Genomic DNA, 17597 nt, shown 5'->3' with positions numbered 1-17597 from the left:
AGAGATGCAGGTGTGATAATGAAGGGTTTGTTTGCACAATATATGTTGGCATCTTAATTGCAATGTTTTCGTTGCTTCCAAAGCTGCCCGAGCTCCACAAGTAGTATTGAAGATCTACTGCTATTCAGGTGAGTATACTCCACATCTTCAAAATTACTGCTTTAGAGGTGGTCTATTCCAACAGTTGTGTCCTTTCCCCTCCCCTTCTTTTGTGTGTGTGTGTGTGTGTGTGGGAGGGGAGGGGGGGGAAAAAGGGGGAAATCAAGGGAGGGGAGGAATTGTTGGCAAACCAATAACACAGATTTTAATAACTATTTCTAAACATAAGAGTTAAAGAGTGGTACTACATTAGACAGGATAAACAGGCAGATCTTTTCTCCAGAATCCATGAAGGAGTTCAAAGTTTAAAGAAACAGTTGTTTACAGACTGTTCATCCTTGTCTGTTTCAGGCCAAAAGCCTTTTCAGTCAGAAAGCCTGAAAAATGGATAGGGGAAGGGGAAGAAAAAAAGGAAGGAAAAGTAACTCAATCCTTAAAAGAAAACGGAGATTTGTTCTCATCTGCACACTTGGAGTGGAAAAAATGATTTCTCCTCACTGTCTACACTGGTTAGTGAACCCACATTAAATCCAACAAATTAGAGGAAAATGCTATGTGGATGTAAAACAGTACCTCAGAAGCCATACTGATTCAACAATAGCTTGTTAGCTATCTCAACAAGAAAAAAAAAAAAAAAACAGAACATTAAAATGAAGAATGAAGCCTTTCCCTATGTGGTTGGGCATCATTTGGTCTTTCCTTACCCAAAAAGCTGTGATTTTTTTTTTTTTTTTTAAAAGTTCTGAAAGGCAGGAGGACAGCAATTTTTTAAGAATTTGGAAAAAAATGGTTGAAACTAAAAGCTGAAAATTGCAACAGCTAATTTCATAAACAGCTTAGGTGCATCAAGATGGAACAGTATGAAAAACTAACACAGTAAAGAAAAACTTCACAAATAACCATAAAGATTAAAAACACAGAATGGACAGAAGCTGGTGATCAAACTGAATGAGCTCATGATAAGAAAAGTAATAACACCAGAAGTTATGAAGGCATTTCTGTAAGGAACAACTGAAAGTTGGCCTTGATCTGACCTCCAGAGTCAGAAACTCCATGCTGAGCAATGCATGCCATGGCAGCAGCTCTGGATTTGTAGGTGTGGTATCTAATGCTCCCTATTCACCACCTCCCATGAACTTATGAGCGATCTTGAGGTGGAGGCCTAAAGATGTTCATTTCATTGAAGTTATATGCAGTGTGGACTGCGATGGTTTGCAGAAACGTGTTCTTGAATTTATGCAAAGTTAGTCTTGTCATGGCTGATTCACAGCTGAAAGACTTGCTCTTCTCCATGCTATTTCTGGATTCATGAGACTAGCACCAATCCACACAAAGAAAGTTAACAATTAATAGTAGTTCATATTTAGTTTACAGACTTGAAAGACTCCAGTGTTGAAAAAGGCCTTACAAATCAAAATTTAGAATTATCACATGAAGTCTACTTGTGTAAAATACTAGCCACCCAGAAATTTTCACTCTTATACCTAGATTAAAACAGCATATGATGAACCCAGAAAAAAACACTTCTTTTGTTCAGTGTAGGATAGCCAGTGATTTATATAAAAGCTAACTCATTTTTACCCATATAAAAATCATTTTGACTCAAAATTTTAGTTTTAAAAGAAATACTGAAAAACTGAGGATTTAAAGAAACATTACCCTAAAAGTACCAGTTAAGAAATGATGGTTATCACACAGTCTACATTTGCCCATATTAACACAAACAAAAACTATTAAATTGAATAAAAGTTAATTGCTCTTTTATCTTAGCTGTATGACATTTAACATCCTTCTAAATATTTGATTCCATAAGCATTCACTACCACATTCAGAATACAATGCTAAGAGAGAAACACAAAATCCAATTATGATTTTAGGCATAATAAACTTGGAATTTCTTTGTCTTACAAAGAAGCACTACTCTCAGGCTAAGTCCTTAGGCTTAGAACTAAAACCAAAAAAAATAATCATGGCAAATCACCATGACGTGTGTCTTAACTTAGAAGTGGTACAGTTTACAAACTGAGAACTGAAAAAAAAAACAAACATGTAAGCTAAAGAAAGCAACTAAAAAAGTGAAAAGTGAAATTCCATAATTTAGTTTGCACCCAAGTGGTTCTTTTTGTTGGTGGTGTTTTTTGTTTTGTTGTTTCTTTTGTCTGCACACCACCATGAATTCCAAACCTGAAGAGACACTGTTCCACTAGAAACTGTGTTCTGCTTCCAGAAAAAGAAGTCAGTGCCAACATTTGTATCCACATAATTTAAAAGTAAGAGGCTTCAACATACAAACACCGGAGAACTTTTCCCTAAAATATATATTTTTTTTATTTTAAATCATGGCTTTATTTATGAAACTATAGTGAATAATATTGCTTTAGAGACACAATAAACTGGTTTGTCTGCTGTGTTCCTTTACTTATACTAAAGAATGCTTAAGAGAACTAATGCATGAATCTTTACCATTTATTAAATTAAAACATTCATTAATACTATGCAATTCCAAAGAGGTCAAGCCTATTACATAAGTTCAGAAAGGTTGCTAGCATTTACCTGGTACTCAATAAATTACTTTTCACCTAAGTACATCTATATTTCAAAGTGGATCAGGCAGCTTTAATGGCCAAGCTGCACAGGCACTCTAGTTAATGAGAATTTCCTTGTAGTACAATGCTGAACACCCAACCATACTATGCATCTACTGATACTATTGAAGAAGTTACCTGCTATTCCAGACTGCAAACATATGCTGGTTTTTTTTGTTTTTTTTTTTTTAAATTAGTTGTTTGATTTCAAGTTCCTTCGGACAGTGAGCAAATTCAATTAAAAACTATTTAAAAAGGAATACCCTTCCCTTCTCAAGTGAATTGGCAGGTTAAAATAGACTGGCTAAAATAAAACAGAAGATTTAATTATTGCAATACTTGTCAATTTGTAAAGTTGAGGTGTTTTCTACAAATTAACTACCTTCCCTAAAGCAGACATTCAAACACCAACAACTAAGACAGTTATCTGTAACAGCATGGAAATCAGGAAAAGAATACAATTCATCATTTCAAGCATTCCCTTTTGTTTTTATTTTGCTTGTGGAGGTGAGAAAGTTACATTTAATCCAAGACTCAAGAAGTTAGAATACATAAAAGAACAGTCATTTCAACCTTGCCTGAATTAACTAGGTGGTAAGAAAATCAAAGTGTGGCAATGCCTGGCTAATTCTGCTTCCATCTACATTGGAAAAACGACAAGGATGACAAGGAAGGAAAAGTTTTCTAAAGGAAATCCTGAAACTAACCACCTGCATTTTTAACACCACTTACAAAACAAGAAGTATTATTCTTGGACATCTGCTAAATTATCATTCTTTTACTTATGTGCTGCAACTTCATGACATCAGCTTCATGGAGTTGAGTTACAGGCTACAGTGTAAACAAGTGCTAAATGCCAACTACAATAGCTTGGCTACTAGATAATAAATGTACATAGATGCTTTTGAAATATGACAATGTGCTGGCCTATAATTCATTTCCATTACAAACATCCAATAAATAGAAGAAAGCAAACTAAAAATCCCATCCATATAATGCAGAAAGGAACAGATTGAGGAAAACAAACTGTACCTGAAAGAAATGCCAATTTTTTCTTCAGAATGGGTAATATTACTGACGCTTCCATTCTACTGCAGCTAATTTCCACAGCTCTGAAACACAACAAATTGAAGTCACCAAGCAGGGAAAATCAATTGCAACATTTCACTAGAAAGCACACTGGCCAAAGCACTTTTATACTCTTCTGAAGAAAGTACAGAACACCAAAATCACGAATCAGGTCATTACACGTAATAAATTCAAAGCACTGTAAAAAACAAGGAAAAAATAAATATCTACATGAAAAATGCATAAGATTATAAACAAGTATATCTTCCTCCTCCTCATAAAAAAAAATAAAGAAATCAAAATGAAATCTCAACGAAGGATACAGAAATAATTCACATAAAAGCCTTATTTCCCCAACTCCACTAAAGTACAATTAATTTACACGTAAATCATCTTTTTGCTCTATCATTCAGATATAGAAAGTGTGAATAAGATTGGTACTCTCACCCACTTTTGGGTAGTCTACCTTAAATTACCATGTATATTATCATTAAACACCTTATGCCACTGTCACTAGCGTGCCATTAGAACGTCTTCAATTAAAGCAAAAACATCCAACAGCCAAAATGAACAAGTCTAGCCTACAAATGGAAACGCTTCTGCTCTTTTTGTCTCCAATTCCCTTCTTACCTTCATCTCATTTCCATTGTGTTATAAATCACTTTTTGTTGTGATTATTCCTCAGTGTTTTATTGGCTATCAGCAGCATGCCAGAACTACAAGCTCCTCTTCTAGCCCACACAAAGCATCAACTGCCATCTTCCCCTAAGTATCTCTGAGTTCATGCTTGTTTTTACTACATATATGTCCTATTGCACTATGCAGCACCATGTACAGTGCTTTCCTGGTAACAAACTTACTTCATCCAGCTTTCATCATTCATACCCTCCCATTACCCCTGCACCAAGATCAGCATCACAATTTTCAGATTCATTTGTTCTTCCCAATTAGACAAACTTTCTTTAGAGAAGCATATAAAGACAACTCTTCCTGACACAACTGAAAATGCAGTTGTGAAATAATTAAGACAACTTGCTCACATCCCCAAGAAAATCACTAAAGCACACTGTTTCTTTAGAAATTGGTTTGATGCTCAAACACTACTTTCCACCCCCCCTCTATTTTAAGTGTCACAAAAATGACATGCAAGTTCATGAAATTTATTTGTAGTTAAAAGCACAGAGAAACATTTCATTTACTAGGCATAAACTAGTTATTAGTGTATTGAGTTTACTGGTTTTCATAAAAATCTCAGTGCTGAAGTAAACAGATACATTTTGTTGTGGCAACATATAACCAAAATTATATAGAATAACTATATTACAAGTGACTCCTACTGATGATTGTTTGCTAAGCAGTTGCATGAAATTTTAAGTTTCAGTGACACAGAGACAATTGAAACTATCAATAACCCAATACAGGTCATTGAGTAAGCTAAGCAGCTGAAGGAAGTAGAGCAGGAGCGAACTCTGAACATTAGGATACAATATTAACTTAGACAGACTAGGCAGAGTAAGTTCACAGAAATAGAAGGATGAATTTTGACACAGACTGACTAGGGTCCTCGCCATGCCAAAAACTGCAGCCTGAACACTAGTAAATGACAAGCTGCAAAAGAGCAGAAATTTTTAGGAAAAAGAAGATGATGAAGAAAAAAAAGTATCTTTAAGAATAAAAATGGTAAATGAGAAACAACTTTAAAAAAACTAAATCTGCATTTTTTCAAACATGCCAGAGATGATGACGAGTACCCAAAAAGATACATGTATGTTTTAGACAGGACTCTTGACTGAGTGGCTTTTAATCACCTTGGATGAATGATATATGGGCTCCACATATCACTGACTCCATGGCAGCTCCACCAACCTCCACTAAGTCTGGATCTATGTCTGGGAAGGTACACTCCAGTCCACAAGTCACAACAGACAAAAGGCTAGGATATGATCACCAAGATGTAGCATCAGATTAGCTTTTTGTTGCTAACATTCAAACTGGCAGGCCATACTGCTTCTTGGATAAAATGGTGCCAAAAATATTTCAGGTGGCATTCACTATGCCAAGAAAAACTGTCCATTATTTTGTCAATTTACACTTTCCCAGTATTTGATAACCCTGACAATTTACTACTTTATATGTTTCTACGTATATATCTGTATTTGAAGATTAAAATTGCTGCCATATATGTTGTCAGACTCTTTTCTTTCTGTACTTGTGCCATGCACTTAGTTTCACTCTACCCCAAGCAAAACAGCACTCCTACAGTAACATGCAAGCACAACAACAGATGACTGTCACTGCACATCTTTATCACACGACTTCCATCCTGAAAGAATGACCACCCACTCCTTATAACACAAATAAAGAAAAAATATTTACCATCTCATAGTGCACAGTAGCACAATGCAATTATCTTGCACCTGAATTCCACGCCAGCCCTACAGAGAATAAGAACTACAGACATTCATCTAGGCAGCAATTGACAAACAGCATGCTGACTTTCTTCCCTAGCTTTTTAAGGAAACATGAAAGCCATGGAAGAGAGACCTAAGAAAAGAAACACAACGCTGATCAAGGAGAAAACTTCACTAATACTTTATTTCCATACATTTCTCATGATGTTCCCACTGAGATAGTATTGAAAGTGTGACTGTTATTTTACATTAACTCCTACTGTGTAGCTCACGATCACCACCCCAGTGGGGAAGATTGTCTTTTTGCTATAGCTGAAAGGATAAAACAAGACCCAGAGCTCCTAAGCATTTCTGATTTCAAACATACAAAATTAACTCAATCCTTACAAGATTAAGTTCATTTCCATCTCAAACCAGAAGGAAAAGAAAAATACACCAAACCATGTACAGGCACAGGGCTTCAGACTGAGACCTGAAGCTTGCTGGGCAATTCTGTATTTATGTATACAAATAACATTTTTCCTTGGAAAAGGAACAGGTAAGAGAATCAAGACTGTAAGTAATCTAGTGGAAGCGGGGGAAAAAAAAAAGCCTCAAACGGAACACCCAAGGCAAAATACATTAGTTATTTTTTGTTAAAGCAATAAGCTTCATTGCAAACAGAAAGAAGCCAAATGACTGTTTTTATCAGGAAACAAAAATATCTCAAGAACTTTTTACTCTACCTCCCTATTTTAATGTGTAAAGATTCACAATGTTCATTCCATCCCTTAATTCAAAATCTCCATATTTAAGTGTCTTTTTCATCAATTACATAACACATTTTGCACATTACAGAAAGAAAAAAAAAACAAGTTCTGGGTCTTTCAGGAAACTGAGTCTCGAGACAGCTTGCACTTTAAACAATTACTCAGATAAGCATCCTATTAAAGCTTCCTGTATGATTCAGGCAAAAAATTGTGGGCTATTTGTTGCATAAAATAGCGAACTCAAGAATGACTCAAGCAGACATTTTTGCCTCTCCACTACAACCATGCTCAAACCATGCTGTGTGAGTGATTTAGCTTTGACACTATTCATTTTTCTTTCTTAACATGTGGAACACACACCTGGTAATGATTTTTCCTTTTTTTTTTTCCAAGAGGGATTTCAAACTTATTACAAATGGCTCTGTATTATAATCAACAAAGAAGGCAAATTTGCACACTCACACTTCAGAATTTCCATACTTTCACATATAAACAAAAGCTTGCATCAGCTTAGTGAATTTAGGGAACACATTACTTTGCTGTTGTAAAAACACAGATTTATTTCATATTCAAGTGCTGCTTGGTATTGTGCCACAATAGTGGTACTGTCCACAGATTAAAATAGCTCATTTGTTCAGCATTTCCTGGAACCAAAGGAAGTATTTTGTTCACTGAGAGTGGAGGGAGGTGAGTCAGAGCTATGATAATTTCAATTTCAAACACCTAGCCTTTGTTCCAGAACCTCTGGAAGTTTTCAATTACCTCTCTTCTGTGAGAGCTCTGATTTGTTCTATCTAGAAGAGAGCTCTCTTCTAGAAGACTACAGAAAACTACCACAACAAGCCAGATAAAAACCTCCAGAACTAACGTTTACTGTCTCTCACTTCTTAGCCCATGAGAGAATCTCAGGTTGAATTAAAACTAAATGCCATTTTTCTACTGGAAAGTGAAACAGTTTCAAGAGAGTTGTCATCTACTTTCCACTGGCAGCTGTCAAAGGTATTATTTTTTTTAAAGTATGATGTTAAAAAAAAAAGTATATTTAGTACTATTAAAAAAAGTCTTTAACTTATTTGGAAGAAGACAAAATGGCAGTCTTAAACTGACCATCAAGCTTTTTATTTAGTATGATGAATGAATGATGTGATGCTCAGTATTGTAACGCTGTCTAGCTGAAAGCTGCAGACCCCCTGCCTACTTTAAAAATTAAAAGAAAATTAAAAATAAATAATTAAAAAGGGATTTGGACTCAGAGAAAAAAGCTAGAGGAAAAACCAGAGCACTGAAGAGAACAGATTTCACTTGCAAAAAGACAAGTGCTTCAAGAGGCTGCATTTTACCATTCCAAAACAAAGACTAACTTTTATAATCCTTCATTATACAGATATGAAACGAGTTAAAGAGATTAAATCCATTTGCTCAAGGTCAGAAACAATCTAGAGTGCTGTATAGGCATACCTATACCTCCCTTCTACGTGGCATATGGTATTTTAATTGGCTAAGTTATAAAACTTGTGTACACAGGAAACGTGCTAAAAATAAAAGAAACACACCAAAGAATCTCACTGAACTTGTTTAGAATGACCTGGGCTTTCAAGTTTTTAAATCAATACACGAATGTTCAACTCCAACAACGTATTTGTTCATTTTTAGATTTCTATGGAAATACAGCAAGATTAAATCCAGACAATATCTGTATTTAAGACCTAAACATTTGAAAGGTGTTCCAGCGGAAGAGAAGAAAAGAAGAGAAATCTCTTCCCGTCACCCCACAAAGCATAAACTAATTCTACCTGAGAATAAAATTCTCTTGAAGACATACTTGAATTAAATAGATATAGTTTAGGGGTAGGAAAAAGGACTGGAGTGACACTAAGTTGTCAATATAGAACATAAAAATGCAAACTATTTTAGGCTGCACTCCACTGTGAAATCAAATCACGACTAGGCAGACTGCATTTCCTGTCATTTCTAAGCTCTGGAAAGACTGTAAATTACTTTTTTTTTTTTTTTTTAATTTAAGGCAGTTTGAAATTCTAAAAATTCTTTTAAAAAATTGAAACAAATTCACAAAAAGGACCTACAATAAAAACTGTGTGTTAAAGTGTGTAATTCTGATGAAGAATATTGTTTGCTCTGCATATATCTTCAATCTTCTACAATAAAACTAATCAAATAAGAACCAATAATCAGACACTGTTTAAAATGATTTTAAAAAAGTCTACTAAAGAGAGAGGGCAGATGATGTTGAAGGTCTTGCACCAACCTGATGACTGGAAGTAAGATGCCCTGAGGATGCTAGAGCAAACCTGACCCTGCAATTAACATATTTTCTTTCTATGCAATCCAATGGGAACCACTGGTAAAAACATCAACAATCAAGATGAATTCAGGATCACAAAAAATTAATACACACACAATTACTCAGAGTTGTTAGAACTGAAATGTTCAGCATAGTACACAGAGCAAGATCCTTAAATGGGTTAGTCTGTTCATGAGTATCTACTGCAAGTTTCAAAGAACTGGTAATTTCATTATTTTCTCTTCACGTATCAGACAATGCAACATGGCTGGTCTGCTAAACAGGACCAAAACTAAGAAAAAAATCTGGTTCCCATTCCTTGTTCTGCTATGAAATATACATATGGCTTTCAGCAAGTCATTTATCCTTTAGTCTTCATTTAATCTCCCCATCTGTAAAATGTAGATGTTATACATTAGTTCCCTTTTTACAAGAGTATTGTGATGTTTAATTCATTAACGTTTTGCAGACTTGGGAGATTATAAGGAGTTTCATAGATTTGCCTATAAATAACCAAGGAGCAGATGGGCAGCTACATTCAAAACTGTAGCAGCTTGCAAGTCCAGGCACAAACAATAGCACAAATAACAATAGATATTCTGAAGTACTGCAAAAAAAAAAGCCTCAATCATATAGGGAGAAGGTGTATTTTTTTTTTTTTTTTAAATCAACTTCAGAATCACAGGCCTTCAAAATTAACAGCTTCATTCCCTGAAACCAGCATGCAAGTTCTTTCAGACATTAACTTCAACCCACAAAGTATTAGCCCAAACAACCTGGATAAGATTTTAAAAGAAAGTTCATCCATTCAACACAAACCTCATGTGCGAGAGAGAAAACTGAATATCACAATCATCTACACAGATTACTATTCCACCTTCCTTGAAAGCTATGGGCAAGACAACATTGTAAGTGGCAAAAAGACGAGAAGGACACAGTATCTCCAGCACTGATACCTCAGGGAAATTTGAGAACACTAAACCTATCCAAGGAGTTAGAGAAGACTGTAAACATTCATTTGTTACCTTTGTCTCTAATTAAAGAGCACACAGAACTGGGTCACTCAGCTGGACAGTTTCAAATTCACCATAAAACCTGGTAGATGAACATCAGCTTAGGTATTCAAATGCAGGTAACTAGCATATCAGGAGCAACTACTTATTTATTTTTAAGTGTCAGAGTCTTTTAAGGTCTCAGAAAAACTTGCATTTCAGGATAATTTTTGTTTAGTCATAAAATGATTATTCTTCTTGACCAAATCAGAGGAAAAGAGAAGGCATACTAAAATTTTACATTGTGCCTGATTTTCAAATTGTACCAAAAGAAAATACTCCCAATCTTCCACAAACTGTTAATTCACACTAAGGGGTTAAAAAATAAGAACTATAGACTCAGATTTCATCAGTATTTAAACGTATTTACTTTGAAAGCAAAACACAATCATACAATGCCAGTTACATTACAGACACGCAATTAGTACTTTAACTCAGCAACTCGTGACAGCAGATGAATGCCAATTGAAAAACATGCCCAACTTTTGTTTAAATTTGTGTTAATAGTTTGCCAAGCCATCAAAAAGCACATTGTCGCAGACATATCAAATGTACTGGGAACCAGTACTCAATTTCTCCTGCCCCATTTTCATCTGGACATTGAAGTCCTAACTTACACACTTCGTCAATTAACTACAGCTAGCAACAAAATTTAGAAGAGCTGCATGTAACAACTACTTCCTCTATTTAATCCATCTTCAATATTCATTTCCCACCCTCTTCCTCCCCCTCAACATTCTGTGAGCAGTGAAATGAACGATGAGTGGCAAAAAAGAAGTGATGAGCAATTTAATGAATGGTGAGCAAGCAAATGGAGAACAAGTGAGTAAGAGCAGCTATGCAATCTGAGAAGAGGTGCTCCTAAGTTTTAACTTTGATCTCTGTCAACCATTCGTTTCACAGAATGAGAGCTTTTTCTCAGACTTGGAGGAAGTGTCAGAGAGAAAGAAGAGGAAGAGCACAAACAATTTAACAAGCAACCCGCAGTTAGGACACAGGGTACCTATACCTCAGTCATCTCACAGAATAAGGGCAAGCACAGGACTATGCAGCCTGGTGTTTACCTTTCTGTAGAACTCCATAGCTTGCTCTTTTAGGATGTTTCCCCAAGCAGCAAAAGACTCTGGTCTACCTTATTTCCTCCCTTGCAACAGGCAGCCAATGCAGCAGAAGCTGCAGTCATCTGGAACAGTCCCAACTCACTTCAGAGCACCATAGAATAAGCGAAGTGAGACAATTTGGGGGATGGCTTCTTCCATTCCTTCCTACTTCCCAATATGTCAGTTGAAATGTTATGTTCAAAGCATAGCACAAACATTTTTTTCCTCCCTCATGACACTTCGTTAATTACCATAAAAAACACAGGTTCAGCTCTTAAAATGTTACTTAGTTGGAAACCATGTGGAAACGTGACAGAAATCATATAGATTGTAAACTCCCACATAGAGATGGTTTGAATTTCAGGTTGTAAAAGAAATAAATCATAGAATAATAGAATAAACTGACAGACTCCTCTAGCTCCCTCTACTGAAAAAGAGAAAAACAAACCAACAGCCATAAAAGCTTGCATGAAAGAGCTGGCCAAAACAAATCCCTTATCACAAGTTATTTAAAGAACTGGCCAAAACCAGTTAGTGATGAAAGATCAGAGAGCTCTTATGCCTTCAGTACTTTATAAAGCTAACTAAATAGACAGTAGGAGGAAAGGGATTGGACAATACCATAAACAGCTGTATCGAAAGACAAAGTCAAAAGACAAACAGCTGCACTGATGAGTGCAACTGTTGGCAGTCTAGAGCAAATGAAAAATAACTTTTCTCTGGGGGTGCCAGATTAGAACTTCTTGTTCCTTTTATAACATTTATGCAAGAAAACAATCTAGTTCTACAACTTCATAACAATACACATACTTGGCATTGGTTACAAGTACGTGCAGCTCAGGCCCTCAGAATCACTTCTCAGCCCAGTATAATGTCACTGCAATTACATGGAAGCAAAAAGAAATGCTCTTCTAAACTGAAAGCCAGATAGAGTCTGGGGCAGGGGCCAAGGGGTTGTTTGAGAGGAAAGTCGAGTGGGGAACACAGACATAAGCAGAGCAGACAAAAGCAGTTAGCCTTTTTAGGTGGAGAAAACTGAGCCTAAACAGAAAGAAAAGAAATGAGAGGCTAATAAAGAGACTGTTTACACATCTCTAAAACTTCACGTTTGATATCTGACAAACAAAGTTACTAGCTCCAAAATAAATCTGCATGTGGGCCTCAAAGCACCATGAATAATTTCCTCCGTATTTACAAATAATTTATATGGGAGTGGCCTCCTTCCTCAAGCCCCACTGCACAGCACAGAAGGTAGACACAATGAAGATAATTAAAATCCCTGCATAAGGAATAAATAAATAATTTGAGAACTTTGCTAATCTTAACCAAACATGAAAGTAAAATAGACAATTGAAATATTCCAGAGCTGGGCCATAAATAGCTTCCATGCACATTTGTAAGTTACAAAATATTCAAGAACTACAGATTCATTGCTATACAAAATAACTGTGCTGGCCTTAAGTTACTGCGTGAAAGAAATAAATCTTAAATCTTTCCTTAAGTTGAACAGTTATCTTCAATTTTGTTCTCATATGAAGAATCCTGAATGTTCCAGCTCCATACCACAAGAGAACCTGGCCACAGCAACCACCTGCAGTAACCGCAGCACCTCTCTTCCATTCCTTCACAATAAAACATACAGTATTCCACCATCATAAACAGATGGTCACACATTTCAGAGAATATGAAAACCAAGCTCAAAACTGCTACCTGAAGCATAGATGTAACAAGTATCTGTGTAAAACACATGAACTAGGGCTGAATTAGAACACATCATGAAAGAATTTGAGAATACTATGCTAGCATAGGGAAAAACTGACAAGAGTATGAGTATACATTAAGTGTATACTGATTAGAAACTATTGTTTTCATCAACACACAATAACATATAAGCCACAGCACCATTCATCTATGTATTTGATGTTATTTCTGACCCTCTCCCTTAAGAATGTCCATTTATTTCGGTTCAGCCATACAGGCAATTTAATGACCAAAACAGTATGTTAACATCAAATCCATTTATCCTACGCTTCCAGTGCCCTTTTTTGCCTTATTTTGTCTGGTCTATATTTATCCTTTAATGATACCTTTCTAAGAACACATCTCAAAGTCAACTCTGCCAACACATGAGAACGCAGAGTTTGTCTCTGCATTCTCATGTGCCTACTACATCTATCTCCCTTGAGACTACATCTATCTCCTTTTGCTGCTGCAAAGCCCTAAGTCATACCTTCAACACCTCTTAACTATTGTAATTTCCTTAACAGGTTATGTCCTAGCATTCCAAACTTCAGCTTGTCCAAAAATGCTGCAACTTGTCTTCTCTCTTAGAAACAGGAAAACAACACTCTATATTCATTTTTACTTGTTTCCTGTCAAGTTTAGTGTCTCCCATAAGGATAACTTCACTTCAAGATCTCTCATTCTCATTTAGTCTAAGACTAAGAAGTCTTGCCAGAGGGTTATTCTACTTGCTCAAGTCTCTTATTTTTCTTCTGTACACAGGCTTATCATTAGCAGAGCAGCAACAATTTATCTTGATGCTTTTAGAACTCCTGTCCTTACTCTCACCCACAATCACAGCTCTCTTTAGAATCCAGGTATCTCCATTCTCTTGAGTAAGCATCCTCTACATTTGAGAGCACTGCTCTGAAACACTAACACTATGAGACAATACACAAATTGCACTACTTTATAATGCCAAAGACGAACTGCAAGCATAACTTCAGTATCTGAAGTTTCGGTTTAGTTATATCAGGTTTTAAAGATTTTAAAACATCACAAGATGAAAAAACAAGTAGCTAAGTTAAACACAAAAGTAACAGCTTAAAAAGAAGTTTGTGCAACACCAGCTGCAAAGAGTTTTCAACACAGCGTATTCATCAGCTTCATAAGACCCAAGTAAGTCACATGAAGTTTTTAACAACCTACTTTTCAGAACAGATTGATCTCTCTTACCGTTGGTACTGGAATACACCACTTTCTGTAGGTGTTAAAGTTTGAGCTCCAGATCCTGGATACTGCAAGTTTAAGTTTAAAAAAATACATTTTTATTTGACCATATTTTTCAACATGAATCCTGAAACTAAAATTTTATTTCCTTTGGGACTGAAAACAAGGGTTTATTAGAAAGTTATGTGATAAGGAAAACAACTTCTCCACTACACATTCACAAATATTTATAAGATAGGCATCCGACTTCAGTAGGACAGCAGGAATCCCATGTTTTCTACCAAAACATATGGTAGACATCAACATTGTTTATAATTAGCAGGCAATGCTCCTGAGGCAGCACCGGAAGCAGTGGGAAAGCAACAAGAACCAGAATCCCTGCAGCACGCTTTCTAGCAGAGGTATTCTACACAATGTTTTAGGCAAAAGGAGAACAGTGTTGTTGTTGTTGTTTTTTTTGTGAAAAGAAGATGGATGTATTCTGACAAATTAAGTTAACTAATACTAAAAAAGTAAATTAGAAATTGAACTCAAGATATAGTCCCTCTATGTACTAGAAAATGCAGAATTAAGAGATCAGCATTAAATGAAAAACCTCAGCAAATGCTTCAAGACTTACATGAAATGTTGCAGCCATGATCCAACTCCACCCAACAATAAAATCCAACAACTCAGATCTGTGTTTATTGTATCACAGGTGAAGCCAATACGTTGAACACATTTCACAGGTATTTACTCAGCTGCAGCAGCCATTACAGCACTCTCTCAAAACAAGTTTTAAGTTCATAAAGAGAGATATTACCAGAAATTTGCCAGTCAGGCAAATACACCAGAACGATGGACAGAAGGCAATAGTACACACCCATAGATCAGGAACAATAATATCAATAGTAAGCGCTCAAGACAGCTTGAGCAAAGATGCTGGGGAAGACCTGTGCCACTGCTAGATCCTTGTGCAGGCTTTGCCTGCTTTATCAGGAGCTGCCTACTATAAGTATGCCTTATTTCCCCAAGGAGTCATTATCAGTCAGGGGATAAAATTATTCCTCTTCACACTCTACTCCTAAAAACTTTGCCAGTCATATAGCATCATCATCATGAGTAAGCTCACCACTGACAGATTTAGTATCTTCCATAAGTACCTCCCATTCCCCTCCCTCTCAAGCAGCAGCAAACTGACACTGACCTGAAATTTACCTTACCCCTGCTGCTGGAAAACAGCCATCAACACCAAAACCATGTGCATTTCCCTTCTTAGTGTAAGCTTTACTGAGCAATATGATTCCAAAGCTAATTGGGAATTAGAGCCTATGATGCAAGGAGACATCAGGGTACTGTTTCTTATAAGACACTCGAAGTTTTCTTAATTTCCATTTCTTGGAAAAGCAATGTTACAGATCATCTAAACTGAATAAAACATCAACTGTGTTACTTTAAGAAAAACAGTTGGCTAAGATGATTTCATGGGATTCTTCAAGATGCAACAGCTTATGCTATAAAGAATTGTGCAAACCCCCCAGAGCCATCACTAGAAGCAACACTGTAATCATCTCTAGTTCTGTTTGTTTTGCTCTTCCTCACAAAACAAAGCACAAGCAGCAGGCCTCTCTGACCAAGCTTCAGTTCTACTCTGTGGTCCACCTTACCCCTTCCATCATTATTAAGTTTGTGTTTGGCATGGACAATGTCACTAGAACTATAAAGAGACATACATTCAGAAAAATTAGAGCCCTTATTAGCACACAAGTTCATCCCCATAGCTGTCCCGTAATGTAATCGGGGTATTTGTTATTTACTATGCACTGAACCTTATCAAATATCACTGAACAGGGAAGGGGAAAAAGCAGTGCTTCCTTGCGACAGTGAATTTTAATGACGGAACAGAGTCAGCATCCAATCGTTAGGACAATGCAGACACCGCAGTGCTAAGGCAGCAGACCAGTATTTCCTTTGGGATGAAGATGAAAGACCAAATGACGAGAGCATCTATTAACACCAATCCGTGTAAGTACTGCCAGTTTTGCTTACTGAGAGGAAGAAAGAAATTCATGAAGCACAGAGCCACACTGCAGCAATCCACACAAGTCTTAAACAGTTGCTTCCACGCAGTGACACACTGTTTAAGAGCACTTCAGAGCATCTCCTGCCCACAACCATCTGCCTGAAAGGCTCTGTTAGCGGGTATCGAGAGACACTACGGTTACGGAGAGAGAAAAGGAAAAATCGCTAGACAATAGACTTGCCAAAAACCCAAAGAAACGGCAGCCACGGCTCTGAGCAGCCCCTGCTTTGGCCGTGAATCACCTCTCCCGACCAGGCAGCGCTTCCACGCCGAGGCAGCGCCCGGGCCGCGGCTCCCGGGGCGAGCCCCAAGGGCGGCCAAGGCGGCTCCCGACGGAGCCCCCCGGAGCCCGAGGCCGGCAGGGGGCCGCCGCCCTGCGGCGCCCGCACAAAGGCGGTGGTCCCCCGGGAGCCCCGCCATCCCCACGCACCCCCACCCCGCCGCCGGGGCGAACAATGCCCGGACCTGTTGCGGTTCCCCCGGCCGGAGACCCGCGAGGGGCCAGGGAAGCGAGCGGCCAGGCAGCCCGAGGAGGCGGCGCCGCGCGGGGAGGCCGGGCGCGCACTGCCCCCGGCCACCGCCGCCGGGCCCGGCCGCCGCCGCTCGGTGCCTGGCAGGGCCGCGAGGCAGCCGGCCAGCCGCCGCCGCCGCCCGGGGAACAAAGCGCGGCCTGGCCGCGGGGCCTGCGCCGCGCTCGGGACTGCGGCGGGGGAAGAGCCCCCGCCCGGGCGCCTACTCACCGGGCTGCGGCGCTCCGGGGGCCCGGCCGGGCTGGAGGCCGGCGGCAGGGCGGACGCGGGGCGGAGCCGGGACCCACCCGCCCGCTCCGGCCGGGCTCGCAGCGCCTCGCTGGCCCGGCGGCGGCCCCCGGCGAGGGGCGGGCGGCTCCGACCCCTCCCCTGCCAGCAAGGAGACGGCGGCTTGCCGGGGCCGCCCCCGCGCCGCTGCAGCCCCCGCCTGCGGGGCGCGGAGCCGCCCGCCCCTGCCTCGTTCTTTCCCTGCCTCCTTCTTTCCCTCCCTCCGAGCCGCTGCGCGGGTCCCGGCCCGGCCGAGAGCCGGCGAGAAGCCCCACCCCGCCCCGGCAGCAGACAATGCGCGGCCGCCGCCCCGCTAGGGGGTGCCGAGCGCCGGCCCCGGCCCTTCGCGGCCGGCTGAGGGGACCCGGCACCCTGCGGTAAACAAGGTGCCGCCCGTTTCTCGTTAATTACTGAGGGCCT

At 39.0% G+C, this 17597-nt stretch overlaps 1 protein-coding gene across 2 annotated transcripts in view; it reads right to left on the bottom strand.

Annotated features, from left to right (window-relative positions):
* The window catches only part of SESTD1 (SEC14 and spectrin domain containing 1), a 54099-nt gene extending 36757 nt beyond the window's left edge, over window positions 1-17342 (bottom strand). The window contains exons 1-2 of one of the 2 annotated variants that reach the window (XM_084524126.1): window positions 17121-17342; window positions 3717-3796 (exon numbers count right to left, since the gene is read on the bottom strand). In XM_084524126.1, coding sequence (XP_084380252.1) covers window positions 3717-3771 — 55 coding nt within the window. In that variant the 5' untranslated portion in view covers window positions 3772-3796; window positions 17121-17342. Of the gene's footprint in view, window positions 1-3716; window positions 3797-16845; window positions 17022-17120 lie in introns of those variants that run through there. The other variant, XM_084524127.1, reaches the window with a different exon arrangement.
* Window positions 17343-17597: the final 255 nt, after the last annotated feature.

Source organism: Aythya ferina (genome assembly GCF_964211825.1).
Source record: "Aythya ferina genome assembly, chromosome: 6".
NCBI classification, from domain to species: Eukaryota; Metazoa; Chordata; class Aves; order Anseriformes; family Anatidae; genus Aythya; species Aythya ferina.
The sequence above is the reverse complement of the archived record's forward strand: the minus strand, read 5'-3'. Positions and strand labels throughout refer to the sequence as shown.